This window comes from Phascolarctos cinereus, unplaced genomic scaffold (genome assembly GCF_003287225.1).
Source record: "Phascolarctos cinereus isolate Bilbo 61053 unplaced genomic scaffold, phaCin_HiC Scaffold_1;HRSCAF=81, whole genome shotgun sequence".
Lineage (NCBI taxonomy): Eukaryota > Metazoa > Chordata > Mammalia > Diprotodontia > Phascolarctidae > Phascolarctos > Phascolarctos cinereus.
This window is the reverse complement of record NW_027555514.1, coordinates 121,293,451-121,319,529: the sequence shown is the minus strand read 5'-3', so window position 1 is coordinate 121,319,529 and position 26,079 is coordinate 121,293,451. Positions and strand designations below refer to the sequence as shown.

Here is a 26,079-nt window from a genome sequence, read left to right as displayed (position 1 = left end):
TCCTCATCTGTAAAAAGAAGTTGCACTAGATGGTGTCTAAAGGGGCCCTTCCAGGTTCAAATCCTATAAGTAATTGAGACAACTCGAACCTGATCTGTTTAAACAAGTTAACATAGAAACACAAAACCAAACCAAAAAATGCACAAAAGAATAGACACAGACACTATCATTTGCTAAGGAAGTGGAGCTGAAGTAAATCAAATACCACAATGAGATCAGAATCTAGGAACTGCTTTGGTCAGCAATACTTCATCTATTTTCTAACCAGAGATATGACAGCCAAAGACAACACTAGTTCAGAATAGAAATTCATATGTAAAATCTTACAAGAAGATGGTAGAAGATAATGAGCAATATCTCCTCATGAAAGTAGTGGAGAAAAAAATTATCTTTTTTAAAAGCTTGGCAAGCTCCCAACTAAACTAAATCACCCCAAGAATAAAACAAGATGGTAGACAAAGGAGACGACAAATGAAAAAAAAAAAACTTATAAGAGCTCCAGAACAAAATCTTTTCTCCATCAAGGAAAGAAGAGCCATCACATTTGGACTCTAACATCCCAGTTCCCATTGCATTTCATGAGGAGGTGGAAATGGCACTTAAATACATAAATAAATGGATGAATGAATATATATGTATACATAAGAAAGAACAGGTGGATTAGACCAAGTATACATAAAGGAAGTTGGTGCTGAAGGCAATATAATTTTGAAGGCTTCAAGAATCAATTCTCAATACATTCGAAAGAAGAGACAAAACATTTGGGAAATAAAACAAAAGCCAATTGAGAAAATATCAGTAAGAACTGATCCATATTCAACTTTCCAATTTCTACACAATCTTTATGATAATAATCTATACACATAGCTAGGACATCCTTGAGGAAGGTTTGAGAAGAGTACAGGCAACCTTTCAAAAACTAAATTCTATAAGAGACTATAATTTTTTGGTCATACAACTCTCTCAATGGTATAGAGAATATAAGATCACATTATGCTTTTATACTGTCTCTCCCCTAACAAAATGTCTTTCCCATGCATCAAAATTACCAAAATTTTTTAAAAGATTATCTTGTTCAATTATCCTATAACTATAATATGAAGCACAGGCTAAAAAACCAAGTATTTGTAATTGTCATGAATGAAGTCCAAATGGAAGTGTGATTTCCTAATGATGAGGTTTTTCCATTGCATCATTTAATAGGTACAAGTCTGGTAATTCCATCAGACCCTGGTACACTGCATAACCTATCAAAGGAGAGCCATAATAACTCAAAAGAATCCAATCTAACTATTCAGAAGTAGACAAGAATGCCTACTATTGAGATTATGATATGCAATTGGAAAGAAAACCAATCGAGCTTGATCCAAAACATGTATCTTCCACAGACACCGTGAATGGACAATAAACTAGGCCCAAAATCAGACAGGAAAAAGCGAGTGAACTGGATTGCTTTTTGAAATTGTACTGCTTTTAATTACTCTAAGTGTCTCCCTGGGGAAAAAAAAAGGCTCCTATGGAATACCAGTTTCCAAAGAATTAAAGCTGTGGATCACTTAAAAGGAAACAGAAGTGTGTGGTTTACATGAGTAGGATGTAACATATATCACCAAAAAAAACTGTTCAGGAGAAGCAGCACACAGGACTTCTTTAGACCTTGGGTTCTCAATCTTTGCTGTGTCAAGGACCACTCTGGTCACCTGATGACGGCTATGGACTCCCCAGAATGTTTTTAGACACACAAAATACATATAATTAAAAATAAAAGCAATTATATTGAAATGTAGTTACCAACACATTAAAAAAAACTATGTTTACAGAACCAAGGTTAAGAAGTCTTGCTTTGGAAAGATACAACTGGAAATTAGTGTGAGTTGAAGATAACAACTGAACAGCCTGCATTCAAGTACAGAAACCCATGCAATATCAAGAAATCTAGTAGAAGGCCCCTAGTGTGTTGAGTCGACCTGTGAAAAATTTACAGGAAGCCATGCAAAAGAGTAACACATCAATGACAATAAAGTATTGGAAGTACCCAATTTTAGTACTTTATGTGGCAAAATATTTTTTAAACATGATTACCAAAAGTCTTAGGGCAGCTCTAAGCTACTAAAGTTTTAATAATAATATTATAATCTTAAAAACTATAGGGTGTCCCAAAAGTCTTAGTGCAGTCTTAAGTGATTTAAGTTTTAATTAAAATTTCTTATTTTTTTAAGTGATTACTGCTTAGCTTTAAAGTACATAAAAGTTGACTTTTGGGATGACCTACATGCATAAGAAACAGAAGAATTTATATAGTAGCTTTCTCACATCAACCTTTTAAATACACCATTGAGGAAGATCGATGTCCTAGTAGCCTTCAAACACCTCTCATATGCCACAAGATGTACTTCTAAGCTACTTCCTAACCTTCTGCTTCCTTCCTAACAAACGCTTTACAACTATCTCCCAACCAACCCTTCTCCTGTCTACCTAACTTATTCCTAATTCTTCTTTCCTCCTGTCCACTCCTCTATTAAGCTCCTTCTGGTTTATGACATGTGGTTTAACTCTGTCTCAGTACAGGAAAACTTTTTTTCTCTCAAACTTTTCTTCACCTGCTGTTTTTTTTTTAAGTTTAATATTTTGTTTTTACTCCAATTACATGTAAAATAAATTTTAACACTTGCTTTTTAAAATTTGAGTTCCAAATTCTCTCCTTCTCTTTTCCCCTCTCCCTCTCACTGAGAAAGCAAGCAATTTGATATAGGGTATACATGTGTAGTTATGCAAAACATATTTCCATGTCAGTCACACTGTGAAATAAAACACAGATCCAAAAGAAAAAAAAAACAAGAAAAATAAAGAAAGTAAAAAGCATGCTTCAATCTGCATTCAGACTCCATCAGTTCCTTCTCTGCAGATTGGAGAGCATTTTTCATCATAAATGCTTCAGAATTGTCTTGGACCACTGTATTGCTGGGAATAGCTAAGTCATTCACAGTTGATCATCACACAACATTCTCCTGGCTCTGCTCATTTCACTTTATATCAGTTAATGTCAGTCTTTCCAGGTTTTTCTGTTGTTCCTTCTATCTTAACTGGAAGTTGGCCTGCCTCACATAGGACTGTAAAGTATGCACTTCTTCATCACAATAGTGAGTGAAGACAGTTTTTTTTCTTCCTTTGTATTCCTAGTGCTTCTAATAGTGCCTGACACATTACAGACAGTTAATAAATTCTTGCTGACTTAACTTGAATAGGAAAGGAAGAGGAAATATTCTATTCTTGGTCCAGTGTTATCTCCAGACAATTATTTCAACATTATTCCTGGACAGCCCTTCATCTTCTGAATTCCACATCATCTATTTATGCCACATTATTCACACTTTCACATCCATCTCTATCACCCTAAGAACTAATTTCATTCATTCATTCATTCATTCATTCATTCATCCATTCATTCATCCAACAAACAATAAGGCAAAACCAAAAATGCCCCCAAGGAGCTTACACTCTACCAGAGAGAAACCACGTATATACAAATAAATCAACACAAAATATAAACAAATATAAAAAGATCTCAGTGAGATCATTAACAACTAGAGAAATAGAGAGGCCTCACACACACAACATTATTGGATTCTGCCTTGAAACAAGCTGGAATTCTAAGAGATGAAAAGGAATAGCATCAGGAAAGGGAATGTCAGGCACAGGGAACTGATGAGGCTGTAATTTAGAGTGTATGAAGAAGATGAATGTGAAATCTGTCTGGAAAGATAAGTTGGAATCAGACTGTGAAGGGCTTTATATGCCAAACAGAAGAGTTTGTATTTAATCTTAGAGGCAAAAGGAAAATAATAAAGCTTCCCCGTAAGGGAATGGTTCAGTCAAATCTATTCATCTATCCTGCAGGCTCATACCATGAACCAAGAAACCTTAGCACTTCCACCTTCTTTAATAATTTTAGCATCTAAATTATATTTTTCCTCATCATTTAAGTCACACATCATCATCCTTAGTGACTTCATTACATTATCTGACATGACCTCTTGACTCTAAAGAGCTTCCTCTTTATCCCACTTCAGGAACCTATTAACACTTAATTTAATAAAACCTATATACACTTAATTTAGGAACATTTTCTTCATTCAAAACTCTCTACCTTCAAGATATCAAATGCTAGACTCTCCTCCAATCACAACTTATTATCATTTCTCCAACTTCTATACATCACACTAAAACTTACCCTCATCATGATCTGCAAGCATTCATCCTCCTCCATCATCCAATCCAATTCTGGCATCATTTGATTCTTTACCCAGTCTAAACAAACGGTCAGTCACTTTTAACGTTTTTTCATTAATATTGCATACTCTCTTCTCCCCTCTCCTTTCATTATGGCAAGCCCCAACCCTGCCTCAATGTCAACTCTTGTGTTCCATTCATAAAAATTCTAGAAAGATCTTAGAGGTCATCTAGTCTTATCTATGAGTCTGAGAATAATTGTGGCTCTACTATAAATCCATGCTATCTACATCTAACTCCAGCAGGGTCTTCAATATAAGTAAGTCAACATGAATTAAGTCAGGTTAGTGCTTACTGCATGCCAGTTACCATACAAAGCACTGGAGAAACAAAGAAAGCCAAAAATATCCCCTGCCTTCAAGCAGCTCACATACTAATTCAGAAGACACTGAAACTAGGCACCAACAAGATATACCACACAGAAGATAAAAGGAAGTCTTGGAGGGGAAGACACCAGAAGCTGGAGATTGGGGGGTGGGTTGGGAAAAACGTTCCACTGAAAGTGAGATTTAAGCCGAATCTTGAAGGAAATCAGGCAAAGTAAGCCGAGGTAAAAAGTGAAAACACTAGAGGTATGCAGATAGCCAGTGCAAAGGCACAGGCATGGAAGATAGGCTAGCAAGTGAGAGGAACAGTAAAATAGGCCGGTGTCCTAGAACAAAATCCATGAATGGGGATAAAGTGTAAGAAGATGGAAAGACAGGAATGGGCCAATCTGAGAAGGGCTTTAAATGTCTAACTGAGGACTTTCTATTTCATCCTGGAGGTAACAGGGAGCCAGTAGAGTTTACCGAGTAGGAGAGGTGACACAGTCAGATCTACAGGAAAATTACTTTGGCAGGTAAGTTAGAAGATGAACTGGAAGCCATGAGACAATGGTAATAAGGCTACTGCAACATTTCCAACAAGAGTTGGTGTGGGACTGAGGGCCTGACCTAAGGTAGTGGCTACATAAGCAAAGAAAAGGAGTCCCATGCCTTATGAGAGAGAGATTGTTAAAAACAGACACAACAAAATTTGGCAACAGACCAGGCCTTACAGCCAACATCTCAACACCTGGAGAAACAGGTCCTGTGGAGAAAGGCCTAGCTATCCCTAACTGCTAAACACACTGCCACCCACATATCAGGAAAGCTAACATAGCTGGACCAGTGGTAAAGAGGAGGTGGGGTAGGATAGGGTGCTGCATTCCCAGGGTTCTTGTGCTTATTATGCCAAGAAATAATTTAGGATGATGAAAAAGATAGATGTGGGAGATCGAAATGGATTTTTTTGTCTTCTTAGCAAATGCAAAACAAAGTCTTCCGCTAAACGTATGGGGTTGAGTATAGAACATATGCTTACCAAAAGCGTTTACCCTTTCTGTTACATTGTGCAAGATGTAGACTCTAAATAGAAGAATGGAAGTAGAAGAAAGGGAGACCGCGATTTGAACACAGAAAACATTTAGAATGTACTTCTCTCACTGTCATTTGTCTCACATATCCAATCAACACCTGCAAGAGCAGTCGTTGCCAGGCTGCACCTGCTTGCTTCCAAGGATGATGGCTGAAAACACTGGGCTGAAGTGTCGATGTTCCCAAGGATCTTGAGTTCTGGATCCTGGCCTGTTTCTATCTGAGTCTGAGGGGAGATACTGCTGATCAATGGGGTGCTTGTTTGGCTTACCTGGTACAGGCTGCTTCTAGATCCTCCCCCAAGATCCCTTGCTGCTTCAGGTAGGCCAACCTAGCAATACTTCCTGCAAGTAGTAGATCCAGAAAAAGAAAGTTCTTGCCACCACAGTCCTTCACAATTATCAAATGGTTCAACGTCAGAAACTGATACTATTTGGCAGCAGAAATGACACTAAAGAAGCAGCATTACCATCTGCTTTGCCACTGAATCTTAAGGACCACGGGACTTTTCTATCTGACTTTGAGTTAAAACCTTCCATGTGTGGTTTCCTTCCTTAGACTGTGAGCTCTTTGACAATGAGTACTGTCTTATTTTGCACACAGTAAATAACCAATAAACTTTTTTTGTCATTCACGTTCTATGTTGTTGCTCTTTGTTTCACTCGCGTCTCTTCATGACCCCATTTGGGGTCTTCTTGATAAAGAGACTTAAGTGTTTTGCCATTTCCTTCTCCAGCTCATTTTACAGACAAGAAACTGAGGCAAAGAGGGTTAAGTGACTTGCCCAGGGTCACACAGCTAATGAGTGTCTGAGGACACATTTGAATTCAGGTCCTCTTGACTTCAGGCTTAGTTCTCTATCCACTGCACCACCTAGCTGCCCCAATGCTATCTGTACTGTTACCAATCTTCTCTCTCAAGGAGGCACTAAGGCACAGGGAAAAGAGTCCACAGTGTTCCTCCATTCATGACAACTCCTTCTCTTCCTATATCCAACACCAAGAACCAGCAGGTTTTTTCCTTCATATAATCTCTTTTGTCTATCCTTTCATTTCTGGTCACTCAGCCACAATACACTGGCTCTTTATTTGCTTCCTTTTCTTCTTTTTGGCACAAGTGCTTTGACTTTCTCCATTTCTGAGCTGGGTGAGTTTGTCCCTGCTCCCAGGAGGTTACCACTACTAGTGTGGGATTTAGGGCTGATATCTGATTAGACCAAGGCAGGCACCAGCCCACAGCAGCAGTAATTACAGGCATGTACCACTACGAGGCGTTCTTATTTCTCACAAGATAGAAGTTTAAATTTCAAGAAGATTCTCATAAATTTTATCTTTCCATAAACATATTATTCTAGCCAACTGATCTATTCATTTTCCTCCAGATGCACCAGAAACAATCTTATTTCCTAACCTCTGGTCATACCATTATCATGGTATGGTCATGCTTCTCCTCTCCTGCGTGTGTCCTTCCTTCACATTTCATGTCCTATGTATAAAGCCTTCCCTTGCTATAGTCTCTCCTAAGCTCTTTAACAATTTTTGTATTATTATTCACTCAGCATCTATCACGTTACCATACATCATTATTCATTTTATTACGTACTGTGGTTGTGTATCTGTATGTTATACATATTTACTGTTTCTCCACCATTTACCATACTGTTCTTATGTCTTATGCTCAGAGCTGGCCTATACACATTATGTGTCTTTAATAAATGTTTGAACTGTTTTAAAAACTAAAAGTTAAAAAGCATAAAGCTTCCCTCCTCCCTACAAACTAGCTCCATATCCATATTTTTGATCAATTCAAACATGTCCTAGGCCAGTGCTCAACAAATTAATTTTGAGTATAGAAGCCATTCCAAAATTTAGGAATTTTCTAATAGGTCCCTATTGCTTTTCAGTACCTAGTGGCAAAAAGAAAATTTATAGCACCAGATGGTTGTTACTTTAAAAATGAAACATTACCACATCACAGCAGGAAGAACAAAGTGCATCTAGTATTTTCCACATAATCTTATCCAGTGAAATTTCTATGCACCACAGCAACAGGGGAGCCAGGATCTGTTGAGCTTGTCTAGGTGTTTTCCTCCTCTAACATTAAGCCTTTATCAGGAAGCATGTTATAGTGTTAAGAATATAGACTTGGAGTTAGAAGAGTTAGAGGGCTTCTTATTTTCATCACTAGGTCTATAACAATCTTTTTAGCATCTTTAAGTTCTCTGTTTCTACATATGTAAACTAGGAATAATATACATACAATTTACTTCAGAGATTTGTTATGAGGAAAAGTACTGGAAATCGTAAAGTAAATATGAATTATAATTATAAATGTATTTATACACCTGAATGCTAGAAGGAAAAATGAGAAGATTTGGGGAGAGACAAATTATGCCAGATAACCTTGAAAGCACTTAAGCAGCATAGAAGAAATAAGACAAACAGACAAAAAACAAAAAAGATTTAAAACTTTTTACAGAAGACATGTGGTATAATGGAAGGAAGGCAAGACTGGAAGTCTGGAAGATCTGGGCTCAAATTCTACCTCAGACACAAACTATCTAACTAGGCAAGTCATTTAATTTCTCTGACCTTCAGTTTCATCACGTAAAACAGAGATAAAATGGAGTATCTACCTCATAAGGTTATAGTGAGGCTCATGTGAAATAAGATATGTAAAGTGCCTTACAAATGTTAAAGCTCTCTATATAAATATGAGCTCTTATAATTATTTTTGCCAAAAAACTTTTCTATCAATGACAGTGGAGACATGCATTTGGACTCTTAACAAAACAGTTCCAAAACTGCTACATGAGAAAATACAAATAGCACTAAAGAAATCAGTAGAATAGACCAAATATATACAGAAGGTGTTTTGTACTGGAGGGAAGAAAATTTTAAGGCCAAAGAATATCTGGAAAAAAGGAAGACACTGAATTACTGGGAAAAATAATGACCTTTATCATTGTCTCAAAAAAAAATCTGAGAAAATATCCCAACCTACATGCCTACCTTTTCATCTCTACAGCATCTTCAGGTGACTAATTTACATGAGTATTGAGGGTATTCTTGATAAAAATGAAAAAAAGAGAGATATATCACACCAGGTCTTTGCAGCCACACAACTGACCAAAGGGTGTAGAGAATACAAGACCTCACTGTGTATATTATTTGGTAACCATAAAAAAGCATTTGATCTTTGTAGAGTAAAATGAAGCTTTAAAGACTCTGCTTCAATAAAATATCTTTAACACATACACTAAGGTCATACAAGATTACCTGACAAATGTACAAAGATAACTTTGATAACCCTCTCCAGGTTTAAAACAGGTACACTTACCAAGAGTGTTTGACATTGTCATGAAGGACAACCAGTGCAAAGTCCAAATGGAAAGCAAATTCCCTACAAATTCGAATCTCACATTTGAAAAGGACTTCATAGACCATCTAGTAGAACCCGTGGCTGACTGAAAATTCCTTCTGCAGAACTATAAACAAGTGATCATTTCAGCCTTCAATGGAAGACCTCAATGATAGGGAACCCACTATTTCCTATAACAAATTAACTTCCTTCTGGATATCTTTAATTGTTAGGAAATGTTTTCCATATATCAAGCCTCAATTTTTCTATCTCTGTAACTTTCAACCAATGTTCCTAGTTCTGCCCTTCAGGGATAATCAGAATAAGACTATTTTTTCTCCTACTTGACAGGACTGAAAATAACCGCAAGCTGTTATCATTATCTGCTCCTCCCCCAATTATGTTTTCAAAACAGCCCTAATTTCTTCCAGCCTTCATATCTGATACCTTCCACTATATTTTGCTGCTCCTCCTAAATATGCTTTTCAGCTTTTCCAAAAGGTAGTACCCAGAACCAAATACACAGATATGGGTATTACTGAAACAGTAAAGAGTAAGATTATCATCTCTCTTAAGATACTACTGTTCAGTCGTTTCAGTCATGTCCGACTCTTCATGATCCCATTTGAGGTTTACTTGGCAAAGATATTGGAGTGATTTGCCATTTCCTTCTTCCGCTCATTTTACAGATGAGGAACCTGAGGTAATCAGGGTTAAGTGACTTGCCTAGGATCACCCAGCTAATAAATGTCTCAGGCCAGATTTGAACTCAGGAAGATGAGTCTTTCTGACTCTAGGCCTAGCACTCTATCCATTGTGCCACCAAGCCGTCCTTGAGGTACTGAGAATCTTCAAATGCTTCTATTTATGGATGATTTTATGCAGACTACATCAAGCCCTAGACTGCATGCATCTTGAATGAAAATCATAATCATTCAAAAGAGTTCAACCTAATTATTAACACAGAAAAAATACTCAATCAATACTGAGACATATAAGAAGGTTCCCAGCATGTTGAGTGGATATTCTGTAGAAAATTTTATGACAAAGACAAGCTCTACATAAAATAAAATCATGGATTGACTTCAAAATGTATTGTTGAAACGAACACCAATATTAAAGAGATTATTAATGTGCTGAAACACTAAAACATTACAAAGAAAAATTTCTGCTTAAGAAATGTATTATGGTATTATGTATCACAATATTTAACATATTTGAAAAATGTATTTTCCCCACTTTTCCAAAATTTCTTTAAATGTTTAGCTTTTGACCAAATCTAGGAAAAATTATTTGTCCTTCAATAATTCAGTTGAATTTCTCTCCCCTCTTATACCATTCTTTCTAACATTTCAAGCTGTTCCTCTGTACCTTTCTTATTTTCTGTCTCCCTACTCAGCCTATTTTCAGATTCACAATGCCTTTGGAAAGAGATTTCTAGTAAATCTATTCAAGTTAAAAATAAGCAATGCTTCACTGGCAAAAGATCAAGGGACCTTTTTGTCCAGCCTTGGGAAGAATGTAGTAAAGTCAAAACGAAAAGTGGGGAACACCCTGAGATATTGATGGGGTAGGGGCAGCGTGCTTCCCCTATTCTTATACACCAAGGACTTTTTGTCTGTGGACAAGGTGACTGACTGGTGGAGATCAGGAGCCAACGGGACTACACAGACTACTAAAACCTGACCAGCAGAATGCAAATGACTATTTCTCCTCATGCCCCAAAGGAACATAACTCCAATATGTGTAAATTCCATAATAAAAGTCAATGAATGGACTTCCAGGGAAGGTGATAGCAAGAGAAATCATAAAGAAGCTTAGCTCTCCCATATATATTCTAGCAACGATCTAAAAATGACTAGACAAAATGAAAATGAAGAAATCCAAAGACAAAAATCAGTAAGCTTCTTCATTAAGTCCAGGACTACATAAAAAGAAAGCCAGAAGCTGCAAGAACCAGAAGAGACATTCCATGAATAAACTGAAAAGTCTGCACCAGTACCCAAACGAAACAGGTCCCTGAAGCCCACAACATTACCAGGCCTGGGGGGTAGAGGGAAGAAGGGGAGGTTGGTCTCAGGGCTCCGACCAGAGCCAGCATCCTGACTGCAGACAAGTTAAGGTGGAACTTGACCATCCCATCCAAGAATAAGAGAAGGAGCAGAGCCTGGCCCTACTACTGTGCTAATTGCTTTCCAATTGTTATCTCATGTGATCCTCACAACAAGCCTGGGAGGTAGATGCTATTATTATCCCCATTTTGCAAATGAGGAAACTGAGGGAAACAGAGGCTAAGTAACTTGCCCAAGGTCATACAGTTATTATTAATTGTCTGTACTCAGGTATTTCTGACTCCAGGCCTACTGCTCTATCTACTGCATCATTTATCTGCTCCTAGGTAGGGAAAGGACAAGGGGGTGGAGAGTGGGAGGTAGCGGAAGGTAATGTTGGGGAGAGAATAATCACAAGTAAAATAAACTTCAGCTTCAGAGGATGTACTGTAAAGGAGGAATTAAAAGGAAAGAAGGTATAAAGAACAAAGAAAGAGTATGGGAAAGGGAAAGAGGAAAGGCTCTGGAATGGAAGTAGATTGTTTCACTTACAAATAATTTGCAGCTTATACTCCTCTTTCACTACTGTCTTCTTAGTAAAGGTATTTCAAGAGCAAAGAGTAAAAAGCGTAAGAGACTATAGTGGAGGAAAATTCACAACAAATAAATTATAGCAGTGAATGGCACAGAGGAGGATAGCTGAATGTATTAGAAAGTAGAATCCAATATGATATAGTATACATGAAAAATACTTGAAACAGATTCATACAGAGAATTCATTATGCTTTAGGAGGATGCAAAAAAATCAGGAGTAGCAATTATGATCTCAGATCAGGATAAAATAAAAACAAGACATTAAACGAAATAAAAAGGAAAATATTATGCTTTAATAACAATAATAGCAGCTAGCATTTATATAGCATTTTACAAGATTTGATTCTCACAACCACCTTCAATCAGTCAATCAACATTTATTAAGCACCTACTATATATAGGAAACTGATAATAATTAAGTTAAAACAATTCTGGGGTTCCACGTCTCACCCATCAAATTGGTAAGGATGACAAAAAAGGAAAACAGTAATTGTTGAAGGGGCTGTGGGCAGACAGGCAAATAATGCACTTTTTACTAACAATTCTAGAAAGCTGTTTACAAGTTTGTTTAAAAAAAAAGTCACTAAACATGTATATCCTTTAATCCAGCAATACCACTAGTAGGCATATTTTCGAAAGGGTTCTTATGTACAAAAATCTTCCCAGCAGCACTTTTTACTGCAGTAAAAAACTGGAAACAAATTGAGTCTTTATCACTTGGTGAATGGATGAATAAATTATGGTATATGAATACAATGGAACACTGCCCTTTCATAAGAAATAACATGAAAATGACAGATTCAGAGAAAACTAGGAATATCTAGAAGAACTGGCAAAGAGTAAAGTGAGCAGAACTAGGACGATTTACATAATGATTACAACACTCTAAAGAAAAACAATTTAAAAAGACTTATGAACTCTGGATCAATGAAATGACTAATCATGACATCATAAAGCTAATGACAAAGCATGTAATGAAATTCCTGGTTTCACATATGATTTTCTGTTCGTTGCATGTGGAAAATGTTCATTCATGTTGGTTGGTGTCTGTCAGGTTCAAAATAACAAAACATTAAAAAAAAAATCTGTTAATGAGATGAAGGAGCCTAAAATGCTCAGATATAACAAACTAAGCTAGTAGCGAGTGATCTCGCTATATTACACTGAATAGCTGTAAAGTTACCAATGTGGCTTTAGTTGAAATCCTTTCAAGAAGGGGTTCTCATCTCTCATCTTTGGTCTTCATGGGGTCAGGTTGCTTCTACATCTATTTTTCTATGAGTATAATATAAGAAAGAAATTCATGCTATCTTACTCAATTTCACTCTACTACTATTACTACAATTGTATAATTATCTGTTATCCCATGATCCTATTGCGGCTAAGGATACTAGAAAGCTACTATAAAAGGAAACATAGATGGGGAGACAACAAACTATATGATACAGTGTGTTTTTTATGCACTAAATGACTTCTGATTCATAAAATCATTTAATGTTTAAAAAATGGAAGTGCTGAGCTTGACATCTGCAAAAATATTACTTATTATATCTAGGATTCATTCCATTAATGGGCAAAGAAGTAAAAATTAGTTTTCCCTCTGGGAATCTTCTTAGCAAAACAGAATTTATTAATAAGCTGAGCATTCATTAATGCTAATAACAGCTTACATTATGTCCTCTTTAATATTTATTAAGTACTTTTACATCTATTTTCGGAGACTCTAGTAGCATCAGTACAAGTGTTGTTATCCCTATTTTAAGGTCGGTAACACTGAGGCTCAGAGAAGGAAAATGACTTGTCTAGTTCCCACAACCAGAAGTTCAGAAAGATCAATACTGGAATTTAGGCTTTGATTCCAAGGCCTCTGTTATGAAAACACACTGCCGCCTCAAAGAGACAGCTATGATTCCTAGACAGAATTATAATTTATAATGACACAGCTCTATTTGTAAACAAAAATGTCTTTCCTCACTAGAATAGAACTGGAAAATTTATTGGTACAATGACTTTTATTAAAAACACCTCAGAAAAGGTATAGTATTAGGATATAGACTGAAATACACCAGAATACAATTAATCTTGACTTCTAGTTGTAATACACCTTTCTTTCATAAGATTATCATATTAACAACTAAAAAATCTGATATGGTAACTAGAAAAACTAATGGATCCAGCTAGAGTTATCCAGTACCAAAGAGCAGAGCTGTTATTCTTCAGTCAGAACTTAACCACAGTGCAATTCTGAGCAGTCAACATGAGCCAAATTTCCTCAAGTGGTGGACATTCAATTCACTCCAGAATTGAAAATCTGACATAGTTCACAAGTATTAAATCTAAATTTAAAGTAAATGTCAACTTTTAAAAGTGTATATACCACATTAAAATCTCTCACACCATCCTACAAGATTGACAGTAATTTGCATGTTACTTAGCCGATAACATGACCCATTATATTTTCCTTAAAGAAAAACAAAACAAAACCACAACTTAAACATCATATAAAATGGACATTTCTAACATAAACAGAGACGACTGTACATGAAAATGTGAATCTATTATGTACAGCTTGCTTTTCTTTTTTAATACAAAAGTCAACCTATAACTTTAAAAGGTATACTGCTCATAGATTCTAGCCTTCATTCTGGTCTCCTCTATGCATTAAAAAAAATATCCAAAAACTTTAATGATCCTCTTCTCTTTCGCTAAATTTTTTTTTCTATCCTTTCTTTAGCCCCACTCCCCCCAACCACTCACCACCAACTGGAAAAAGAAAAAAGAAAAACTTATCTTTTCAACCTTATTATAAAATACTCCCACAGTCCTTCCAAAGGAGCCTTCTTGTTGTACCTCAAAAGATACTTCATTTCCTCTCTAAATGCTTTTGCCATAACTGTCCCTTATACCTAGAATACATTCCATCCTCACTTCTACCTCTAAGAACTGCATGCATCTTTGGAGAAACTGAGCTCAAGCACTATTCTCTCTATATGAAACTTCTCCTGATCTCCCCCATTACTAGTATCCTCCCAACCAAAACTATATTTTGTATATATGCTGTATAAATCGACATATGTAAATACTGTTTTGCTTTCTTTACTCCCCAAAGCTTGCTCCGTTAGGCAAAGAATTGTTTCATTTTTGTTCTTGTAATCCCAACACCTAGTATAATACTTGGTACACAGAAGGCACTGATAAATGTTAGACCAATTTTCTGAAAAGCTCCTTTGTGCCTCTTGAAAACTATCTGGTTTCAGCAAATAGTTAACTAACTTATTTAACATCTAATTATTCAAGTCAACTTAGATAATGAATTAAAATGATATTAATGGCAGCTTTTAGCTTCAGTATTAATCTTAATTTCTATTTGGTCCTCAAAATAAAATTCTGGTCACTAAAATTAAGCAGTCTAAGGTTTAAAATAAGAAATAAGCATTCTTATAAACAAAAATGTTTTCTTATTTTAAACACCAACACCTGGAGAAATGGAAAGCAGTCTGGCAGAATATAGGCTTTTAAACCAATATCTTCCAACATTTAAATAAATTCAGAATGGATATGTGACCTGAATATTAAACGTCATTATCATAAAAAATTAGAAGAGGTCATATAACTTACACTCCTAAGCATAGTAGGTTAATTCTTAATGCTCCAAAAGATGGAATAGATCATTTGATTATATGAAACTGAAAAGTTTTTGCACAATTAAAATTAATGCATTTAGAAGATAAAGGAAAACACTGGTGAAAAATATTTCTATCAAATGTCTCTCATAAGGGTTTTACACGATATATAAACATCATATATTATGTTGGTTGATGTCTGTCAGGTTCAGAATAACAAAATAGATAAATAGATAACTAACAGAAATGTATAAAGCCAAAAGGGATTCCCCAATAAATGTGGTCAAAGGATAAGAACAAACAGTTCTCAAAAGAAGAAATCACAAAATACTAATAATCATATGAAAGAAGGGTCTCATCCCTATTAATTAAAGAAAAGTAAAAAGAAAACCTCAAAGTTTCACCTCATACCCAGCAAACTGGCCAAGAGGACAAAGAAGGGAATAGTCACTGTTGGAGGAGTTGGGGAAGGACAAGAACATTAATGTATTGTTGATGGGGAACTGTGAGTTAGAACCACCATCCTGAAAAAGTCTGAAGTAATGCAAATAGAAGTGACTAAAATGTCCATACTTTTTGAAATAGATTTCACTGCTAACCAATATATCCCAAGGAGGCCACCGGCAAAACAAAAACAAAAACTTCCATATATACCAAAATTCTTATAGCAGCACCTTTTTGTGGTAGCAAAGGTCTGGAAACAAAAGAGGTGCCCAACGATTGGGAAACAGGTAAACAAATTATGTCACATGAATGTAATGGAATATTAATACTGTGTAGTAAGAAACAAACATGATGAGTACAGAGAAGCATGTAAAGATTTGTATTAACTGATGCAGAATGAAATAAACAGAGGTAGGAAAACAACACACACAACAATTGTAACAATGTAAATGGAAAAAAAGAACCACAAAACTATAGAAATTTAATGTTACAAAATTATAAAGAACAAGTTTGGCCCCAAAAAAGATAAGAGAAGAAACATCTTTCCTACTACTTAGCAGGGGTAGGTAGAGTTCGTGGATGGACAACACAATGCATATAACGTAAGATTTTTTTCAATGCGTTAACTAGTTTCGCAATTTTTTTTTCCTCTTGTTAAAAATTTCTTTAATATGGCTCTTTGGGACAGATCTGGGGGAAATTGCAGGTGATAGAAAAACCAAAGATACTAACAAAAATCTATTTTAAAAAGCTGGAAAATCAGCTAAGCCATGCAGTATCTAGCACCTAGCAAAACAATAACTCAATTTAAAATAAAAACAAGATTTCAGAAAATAAACTAATAACACTCATATCTTGCAAATAAACATCTAATTATCCCACTTCCCTAAGTGTCCTCTCCAATCTATCTTCTCTTCCCTTATTAGGGAATCTCACCAAACACTTCACTATAAAAATTGAGGCCATCTATGAGATAATTCCCTTTCCTCCTCAACTCTATATTACAAATCACCTCAACAGTATCCCCCTGCTTTCTGATCTAGACTGAGGAATAGGCAGCCCTTCTGGTAAACTTCAACCTCTCTACTTGTGCCTTTTATCCCATTCCCTCCCAATTCATCTCCTCCAGAAGTTTTCCTCCTTAGATCATTTTTCTTTCCCTAATTTCAATCTTTTTTCATTACCCCATTGGCCCTTCCCTATTACTTAAACAGGTCTTGATCTACTCATTCTTCAAAATTCTGCACTTGATCCTACCACTATTTCAAGCTACTGCTCAATATCTCTCCTCCTTTTCACAGCCAAACACCTCAATTTTCTCACCTCAGCCCTTTGCAATTTGGATTCAGATCTCATCATTCAACTGAAACTGCTGTCTCTTAAGATTACCAATGATGAAATAACTGCTAAACTGCATCATCTTTTCTTGGTTCTTATCCTTATTTACCTCTGTAGCTCCTTATTTACCTCTCTGTAGCTTCTTGACCTCCAACGCTAAGGACCACCTTGTCTTCCTGGGCACTCTCTCCTCCCTGGGTTTCACACCACTGTTCCCAACCAGTTCTCCATCTAAATGCTTCTTCTCAATCTCTTTTACCTGGATTCAACCACCCTTCAGGAGTGGGTTTAGCCCAGGGCTCTGTCTTGGGCTCTCTTCTCTTCTCTATGTACTCTCCAGCCATTCAGCTTGTCTATGATTCTTTCTGGAATTCCTTCTGCTGTCTTCTCTGTATTTTAAAAATTATTCCTCAATGACCTCCCTTTCTTTTTATTATTGTATTCCTATCTCCTTAGGCCCTCTTATTCTCCCTTCACTGAAAAACAAATAAAAAACCCCCCACAAATTTGGCTTTTTTAAAACAAATACGGAAGTCAAGCAAAACAAATTCACACAGTGGCTATGTCCAAAACTTATTCCACATTTTGAATCTATCACCACTATCTAAGGAGGTAGGATAACATGCTTCATCATCAGTCCTCTAGAGCTGTAGTTGGTCACTGCCCTGATCAAAGTTCTCAAGTCTTTCAAAGCGGTTTTTCTTCATACTGTTGTTGTTAAAATGTTGTGAGGCAGGTAGGCGGCCAAATGGGTAGAGTGCTAGGCATGGAGTAAGGAAGATTCAAGTTCAAATCCAGCTTCAGACACTTGCCAGCTGTGTGACTCCAGGCAAGTCACTTAACCTCTGTTTGCCTCAGTTTCCTGACATGAAATGAGGGTAAGAAGAGCATCTATCTCTCAGGGTTGTTGTTATGATCAAATGAGGTAATACCTGTAAAACACCTGGCACAGTGCATAGCACATAGTAAGAGCTACATAAATGTTAGCTATTATTATACAGATTTTACATATATATATATACATATATATATATATATATATGTATATATATATATATATATATATATATATGTATATATGTGAGCTGCTGCTCATTTCACTCTACAATTCATAAAAATATTCCCAAGTTTCCCTGAAACCGTCCCCTCATTCACTTCTTACAGCCCAACACTGTTCCCTTACATTCAATACCATCATTTAATCATTTCTCGCCCCTCCACCCCATTCCTGCCCCCATTCTCCCAATAGATATCCAACCAGTTCTAGTCTAACCAGCCTGCCTGCTGTCCCATCTACAATACATTCACGCTCCACTCTCTAAGTCTTTGCCTGGGATGCATTCTCTTCTCACTCTCCCTTCAGAGAAAACCTATCTCCCCTCAAAGTCGTTGTGCTCCCCTAAAAATTATTTTGCATATATTGTTTTTATCCAGTAGAATATAAGCTCCTTGAGGGGAAGAACTGTTTTATTTTTCTTTATATTCCTGGAGCTTAACATAGTATCTAACTCATAATAAGAGCTTACTGCATAACAATGCTTACTGAATAAATATTTTCTAATAATCATGATAATGCACTGAAACACAGACTGTTAGAACTGGGACAGAACAGAAAGATCACCTAGTATAACCACCTCTTCCTTTTACTGATGAGAAAACTGAAGTTAAGAGAAATTAAATGACTTACCTAAGGTTTGCACTGTGAGTTAGTGACAGTGCTGGGACCAGAATTTTCTGATATCCAATCCAGTGCTATATTACTACCTCTAGTTGTTTAATAACTTCCCTTATTTGGGTGCTAATTTTTCTCCCTTTGTCATTTAAACCTTGTATACTCTTCCTTTGGGCTATTTTTTTTTTGGAGATGGAAAAAATGGTTTGGCAAGAGTGGGTTAAGGTTCAACTTGGAGAAAGTGTGGTTTCTGTGCCCTAAAGGTGTAGTTGGATGACCTGGGTTCAATCTTGTGCCTGCTACTCTAGCAAGTTACTTAACTTGTTCCCTCATCTTCAAAATCAGGGTGATTTCATCATGATGTCAGTAGTCCTTTCAGAGAGCTAAGTCTATGATCCTGTGAATCTCGAGCATGTATGCCAAAGATCACAACAGCACCACAACAATGAACTTCCCTTCAAGTCAGCTGAAGTAAAACCGACAGGCCTTCTAGTTTTCCTCTCCTTCAAACATCCACAAGCTATCTGTACCTTCCTATCCTAGCTGAGGAACTAATTCCACTCATCAAAAATATCAGGATTAATTTACCAAAGTTCAGGATAAGGAAGATTTTGTTAGGTACAAAATTCAAGACTAAGTGTGCATGGGAAGCAAAAAAATCTGAATTGACTACCAGAAGAAACCTAGGGTCAGGCTCTATTTCATTGTGTCCTAGTCTCTCATAGCTGTTACCTTCACTATTTCAAGATCAGTACAATCAAGTTGTATTTATTATTTAAACAGTGAAGCCCAAATAGTGAAGTCTAAATCTGAACAGTGTTAAGTTTCAGCAACTTTGACAAGCAGAGATGAGTCCTAACAACCATCCCCCAACATAAGAATTTATTAAGCATCTAATATTTACAATTAACTGGTGAAGCCACAAAATAAATAAGGTAGGAAGCCAGCTCTCAAATAAAGTTACAAATCTAGTAACTTGCATCTTCTCACTATTTATCTAAACATTAGACTAATTCTGGCCCCCATTATCTCTTTTCTTTCAGAAGTTTCTCCTCCTCTCTCAATATATCCTCCAACACAGCTGCTGAAATAATTTCCCTAAGGAACAGGTCTGACCATGCCATTCCCCTAGACAAACATCTTCAGTGGCTCCCTACTGCCTCTAGAATAAAAGCACAAAATCCTTACCTTAGCATTTAAAACCTTCTGAAATTGGACTCAAATTTACCTTTCTCCAATTATTTCAGTGTTCCCTCTTCAAGAACTCTCCAAATCCAGCTAAATTAGACTAATTGTCCCTAAATTCAGCAGACTTCCTATGCCTGGAATTCATTCCCTACTAAATGTAGCCTCCCTCCATCCCAAAGACTTTCCTGATCCTATCAGCTGTTCCTGCTCTATCTCTGAATACAGCTTCCTTATAAGCTCTTCATAGTCAAGGATTGTTTCATTTTATCTTTGTTATCTCGATCTTCTAGCATACTATCAGACTACACAGTATGTAGCACAGTTAAACTGAATAAGACAGGATTATTGACAAATAATACACAGTGAAATACAATAGGGAGTTAACAAAATGTTAGGAGAACCCCAACTCAGAAAGTAAAGTGGTATATACAAGTCCAAAGAGGCAACACAATAGACTTTAAGGAGGATTTGGCAGGTGAGTGTCTTGAGCCAATGACAAGACTTCAACTGTTGGGAACCTGGGATTCTGAAGGTTAAGGGGGGAACACTGATCAAACCAAAAGTGAACTTGGGGAAAAGTAGCAACACTTTATCCTAGCAGGAAAGATAGATAGCTGCAATAATCAAGATTAAGGCTTGCCAAGTTCCCTAGTTAGACACATCCACCTCCTGAACAGAGCAGGAAAGCTCTGGACCTGTTCAGTGAACAGTTAAGATAGGTGCAAACCTGACTGGGTTGGAAGGCTTCTGAAATAAAGGAATATATATTTTACTGGGGAAGGACTAAGAGGTGCTTATCGGGTTTTGGGCACAGAAATTATATAATGAGATCTGTGTATAAAGATTAATCTAAAAGAGGTAGGAAGGATTGATGGGACAGGATAAAGACTAAAAGTCAGGAACAGGAGCAGTGATTTTCATTCACACTATTACCAAGCATTTACTAAGCTGTGGTGTTATGGAAAAGTAAACTGATCAGAGGACCAGGACTGAATTCCTGTTCTGCCTGTGTGATCTTGGGTAAATCAGTTAACTTCGCTGGGTCTTATCTAACAAAGAAGGGATTTTGCGCTGGATTATCTTTAAAGTCGTTTCCAGCTCTAAACTCTATGATCTTAAATATTAAGCTAAAGATATCTTGGAACATAGAGGAGAACCTGCTTTCTGCTGTCTGACTGGGTGGTCCAATAAAGAATTCAATAAAATAAATAAATTAAAAAAGAACATAAACTGTCCAGTATACACAAATGCTGAGGAACAAAAGCAGTGCAGATTAATCTTAATCAAGGAAGGTTTCTTGGAGGAGATGAGTTGTCATTTGAAAGAAATAAACCAGAGCACTCCAGTCTGTTAAGTGAGACAGGAAGTTGCAGTGCTCCAATTCAAGGCTTGCCCTGTCCTCTCAGTAAATGATTTTATATATTCACTTCCACTTAGAAAACTTACAGTGACTTTTTTCTATAAACTTTTTTGTTTGTTTTGATTTGTTTTTAGAGAGAAGCAGTGTGGGAGTAGTGGACAGAAATCTGGGTCAGGAGTCAGGAAGACTTGGATTCAAGTCCTACTTCTGATACATAGTTGTATAACTATAGACAGTCACTCTAATTCAATGTCTCCAGACAACTCTCTAAAACTATAACTTATAAAGTAGGTGATCTGCATTGGCAGACTGAGTTTCCTCACTGGGAGTTCCCTGTACCAATAAGAACACAGGTTCAGTGAAAAAAAACAAAAAAGTCCAGCAAAGAAGAAAAAAAAAACCTAAAACTAAATTCAACTACACAAAAGCAATACTATTAACTCTAAAATGGGGCCAGATATTCTCATTTAGAACATCTTTTGATTTTTTCCTTTGAAGAAAGTTTAAGTTGTGGTTTAATAAAATTAATCAGAAATAGTCTTGCTTATTTTAAAAACAAGAGTTGGGGGGGAGTCCATTAACCCTAATACATCAGTATACTTAAAAGCATATTTCAGATATAGTAGGGAGATTTACCTCCTCCACAAAGCCTTATACACTGAACTCAAATCAATCACAGACAATATAGCATTAACAACCTGATAAACTGGGCTATAAGCTAGTTGTTCTGAGAATTCATCATTCCATATTTTGACTGTTTACATGTACAAGTCATTCTCCCATTGCTAGAATCACCTCTCAGAATCCTCATCATCTTTCAAAGCTTATCTCCTTGATGGTCCCATTTATTAAGGTTTTCTAGCTCTTCAAATTACTTTGTGTTTTATTCATCTGTATTCATACTTTATCACCCTTGGTCTTATCTATAGAATGTGAGCTCCCTGAAGGCAAAGACTTTCCTCTTTGTCACTTTAACCCCAGTGCCTATTATAATGCCTTATATTTCTTAAATTGAACAGAATTCTATCCAAAACAAACAGGTATAATATAGGGTTGTTACAGAAAGGTAAAAAGCAAAGAGTTTGTCTTGTCTAACATTGAATGACATGACAAAAAGGCTGGACAAAGAATAATTTAACAGCTCATCTATCAGTTCACTACTTCAACCACTGAAACAGACTGCCTTTCTGTATTACAGCTGTTCAGTGTCCTTCCAAACCAGTCAGTCTTTGCAACTGGAAGAGGCAGCAAACAGTAAACAGCAACGGCAATCTCACAGTAATTACTTAGTATACTTGTATACAAATGCTATGTCCCTTCCTGTCTAAATTAAATGTGACTGATACGAAAATTATTTCCTCTTCAATTCAGAAAATGTATCAAGTGTAAAAATTTGATGAAATTTCAAAGTATATCTTAACTATAAGGTAGTTCATTATATAGATATGAATGATTTTTTTTCAAATTCTAAACATCTCCAAACAGCAGGGGTATTCTAGGATCCTTATACAGGTCCTTATAAGAGTCATGCTCTCGGAGGCAGCTGGTGGATAGACGGCAGGGCCTAGATTTAGGCAAATGTGAATTCAAATCAGGTCTCAGATACCCACTTAGCTACAAGATCCTGGGCAAAACAATTATTAACTTTTGTTTGCTGGGGTTTCCTGAACTCCAACAAGGGGATGATAATAATAACACCTACTTAGTAGGGTCATTTTGTAAAAAGCACCTGGGATAGAGTCAGCACTAAAAAAAAATGTTTACTCCTTTCCCTTAAAATTTTTATATGTGATTTTTATTGTTCGAGTGATTATTTTATAGTTTTAAAATGAACAATCACTAAGACAAAAATCTAAAGTTTAAATAAAGTAAACATTTCACACTTGAAACAGCAAAAAATAAGGATACAGGCAAAAGTCATAAAAAGCCCTTAAATATCATAAGTCACAAACTCCTCCTTCCTAACCTGTTGTGGCCAACCACTTTACCCGTGTAAACTCCAAAATCTCTAAAATGCAATCATGTCATTTGTTAAAATCTATGCTGTGCCTCAGAATCATGGCCAAATATCTTTAAGAAGTTTAATTTTTGAAAGTTGAAGTACAAGTATCTGTAGTTGAATTAAATGATCTAGCCCGTAAGCTGCAACTCTTGCAAGGTATACAAAGGGTCGGTTCCTGGGGAGTTAACAATTAATCTGATAACATTCCTGAAATTTTCTAATCTTGACTTCTTGTACAAACAGGTGTAGCCTGGTCTAACAAAACTTAATGTTACCAAGGAAGGGAGTTGCATGATTACATCTCTCTTAAATTTTCCTCCCTTATGCTGTGACTTCTTGGTCCCGGGTCACATAAAACTCTGCAGGTGGTAACAAGTAAGGGAGAGGAGGAACTAAGCCAGCTCTCCAACAAACTCAACCACAGCCCTGCCCCAAGCCACCCGCAGGGAGATGCAGCCCAAGCTTGACAAGGCCTACACCACCACTGTACAAAAACCTCCCCACCCCCAGAACTGCCAGCAGCCAATGTAATGAATGCTTCCGTCAACAACACACATTTCCCTCTTCCCACAGCAGAACTCCTCGCTCCCAACCAGCCATCTGGGGTTGGAGTCAGCCGCCACACCACCATAACCCAAGACTTCAGGCTTAGCCGTTCCCGTCCCGTCCCCCCCCTCCTCCGCTTCCCCGGAGATGAAAAGTAATAGAGACCGAGTTTCCACTGCGCATGGCGGAGAGACAAACAGCATCCATTCCCCGCCTCCCCAACCATCCCCCCCCCCAGCCTTCCAGGGGAAGACAAGCACCGGTAGGGAGGGAGAGAGGGAAGGAGGAACCAGGCCCGGGAGAGAATGTAGGAGAAACAAGCCCAGTCGGAGGAGCCGCAGCATTTCCTGCTTTAACTAGACCTTTCGATTGGAAACGGAAGGACCCGGGGAACTGCTTGCATTGCAACCCCATAGCACCCAAGCATTTCTCCTAAAGAGCCCGAAGTAGGGAGGGGGCGGGGGAGAGCGACGGGGGTGGGGTGGGGGGGTGCTTCCTGGCACACTTCATTCATTTATAAGCTTTGGTCTCCCCAAGTCTTTCCCATTTTGGATGATGTTGAATACTGCTCAAGGGGGTTAAGTGAGAGTCCGAAGAAGAGGAGTCCCTTTTCTGGGGATGGGGAGACTCCCGGGGAAAAGGAACCCCTCCCCCGCCCGCCCCCAGCGGCCTGAGAGTAAAGTTTGAAGGAGAGGTGAAAGGAGAGGGGGCAGGGGAACTGGCGGAGCACAGCCCGGAAAGGTGACACTACCTCGGCCCCCTGCACCCCCAGCTTCCCTGGCTGGGCTGCGGGAACGACCCCTTCCCTCCCCTCTCCCACTCTCTCCACAGAGGGCAGTGAATTTCGGAAAACTGACCACACATTTCTTGCCGAGGAAGCTGAAGAGCGCCTCGTTCTCTTGCGGGGTGAGGAGCAGCGAGCCCACGTTGGTGACCCTCCTCGGCGGCGGCGGCTGCTGCTGCTGCGGCTGGCTGTTGCTCATGGTGGCGGGGGCCGGCAGGGCCGGGGCCGGAGCCGGGGCCGTGTCTTCCTCGTCCTCCTCCGCCGCGGGGCGGCCGGGTGGCTGCGTGGGTCTCCCCCTCGCAGTGACAGGGGCGGGGAAGAGTGGAGTCAGAGCCGCAGCATCTCGCAGGGCTTCTGGGGGAGGGGGACGAGGAGGAGCCGGTCGCGAGCGGAGGGTGGGGGGACCTCCCTTCGGGCCTGGTGGAGAGGAGAGGTTCCCAGCTGCCTGTGCTTTGCTGTCCGCGTCCTCCGCGACTAGCGACGGCGCTAAACTCTTAACTCCTCGGGTTCTTCCGCGGCAGCAGCAGCAGCAACGGCAACGGCGGCGGCTGCGGTGGGGGCCGCACAATCCAACATGGCAGCGGGGGCGGGCGAGACCACAGGACACGGGAGGCGGGGGTGCGCGCCGGAAACTCCCGGCCGCCAGAGTCAGAGCAACCTTTCTCCTCCTCCCCCCTCCCCTGGTCCCAGTCCGCCCTCCCAGTCCTGCCCCGCAGGCTCCGCCTCCTCGCCTATCGGCCCCGCCTCCCCTTCCGCCTGAGGTGGGAGTGCGGCCGGTGCGCGCTGCTGCCTGCCCGCTCGGTGAGCGCCAAGGTGACGACGTGCCCTCGGGGTCCCCTTCCTCGGGAGGTCGACCTGTTGGCCTGTGGAGCCACCGGTCTGAGGTCCAGCTGCAACTGCCACAGCTCCTCGGGAACTAAAGGATCGGGGTGGGTGGAGGGAGGGGGGCAATCCCATCTCCCTGCTGCACCCGCTCACCTCTCCCGGTGCCCGAACCTCCCAGTAGGCCTTGGCCTCGCCCGCAGGAAATGGGGCCTGTTGCGGGCTCGCAGACGGAACGTGCTCCCCCCTCCCCCTAGTCACCCAGCCCCCCACCCGAGCAGCGTCGCCCAAAACTGCAGGTGTCCAAGCTTTTCTCCAACTTTGTCCCAACTTCCGAGGGAGCGGAGGAGTCCACGGGCAGGCCGCTCTCGGCCCCGGGAGGTTGCGTGAAAGCGCCCTTCCTTGCTGCCGCGGCCAGCCCGGAAGGGCACCAACGTCGTTCACCTGGTGGCGTTTTACAGCCTCCGCTCAGACCTTCGTAGTGAGGCCCGGGAAGGATTCCTTCTCCTCCGAGGCCGGACTCGCCTCTCTTTTCCTATCCAGGAGACGGGCCGAAGGCTTTGTTTTATTTAGTTCCACTGAAGCAGAATCATTTGGAAATGTTACCT

The 26,079-nt window shown here is 38.9% G+C and overlaps 1 protein-coding gene across 2 annotated transcripts in view; it reads right to left on the bottom strand.

Annotated features, from left to right (window-relative positions):
- WASL (WASP like actin nucleation promoting factor) overlaps positions 1–25,239 on the bottom strand; it is a 116,437-nt gene extending 91,198 nt beyond the window's left edge. Inside the window, exon 1 of one of the 2 annotated variants that reach the window (XM_078153951.1) lies at positions 24,723–25,239. In XM_078153951.1, the coding sequence (XP_078010077.1) occupies positions 24,723–24,848 (126 nt within the window). In that variant the 5' untranslated portion in view covers positions 24,849–25,239. The remainder of the gene's footprint in view (positions 1–24,722) is intronic. The other variant, XM_020966353.2, reaches the window with a different exon arrangement.
- Positions 25,240–26,079: the final 840 nt, after the last annotated feature.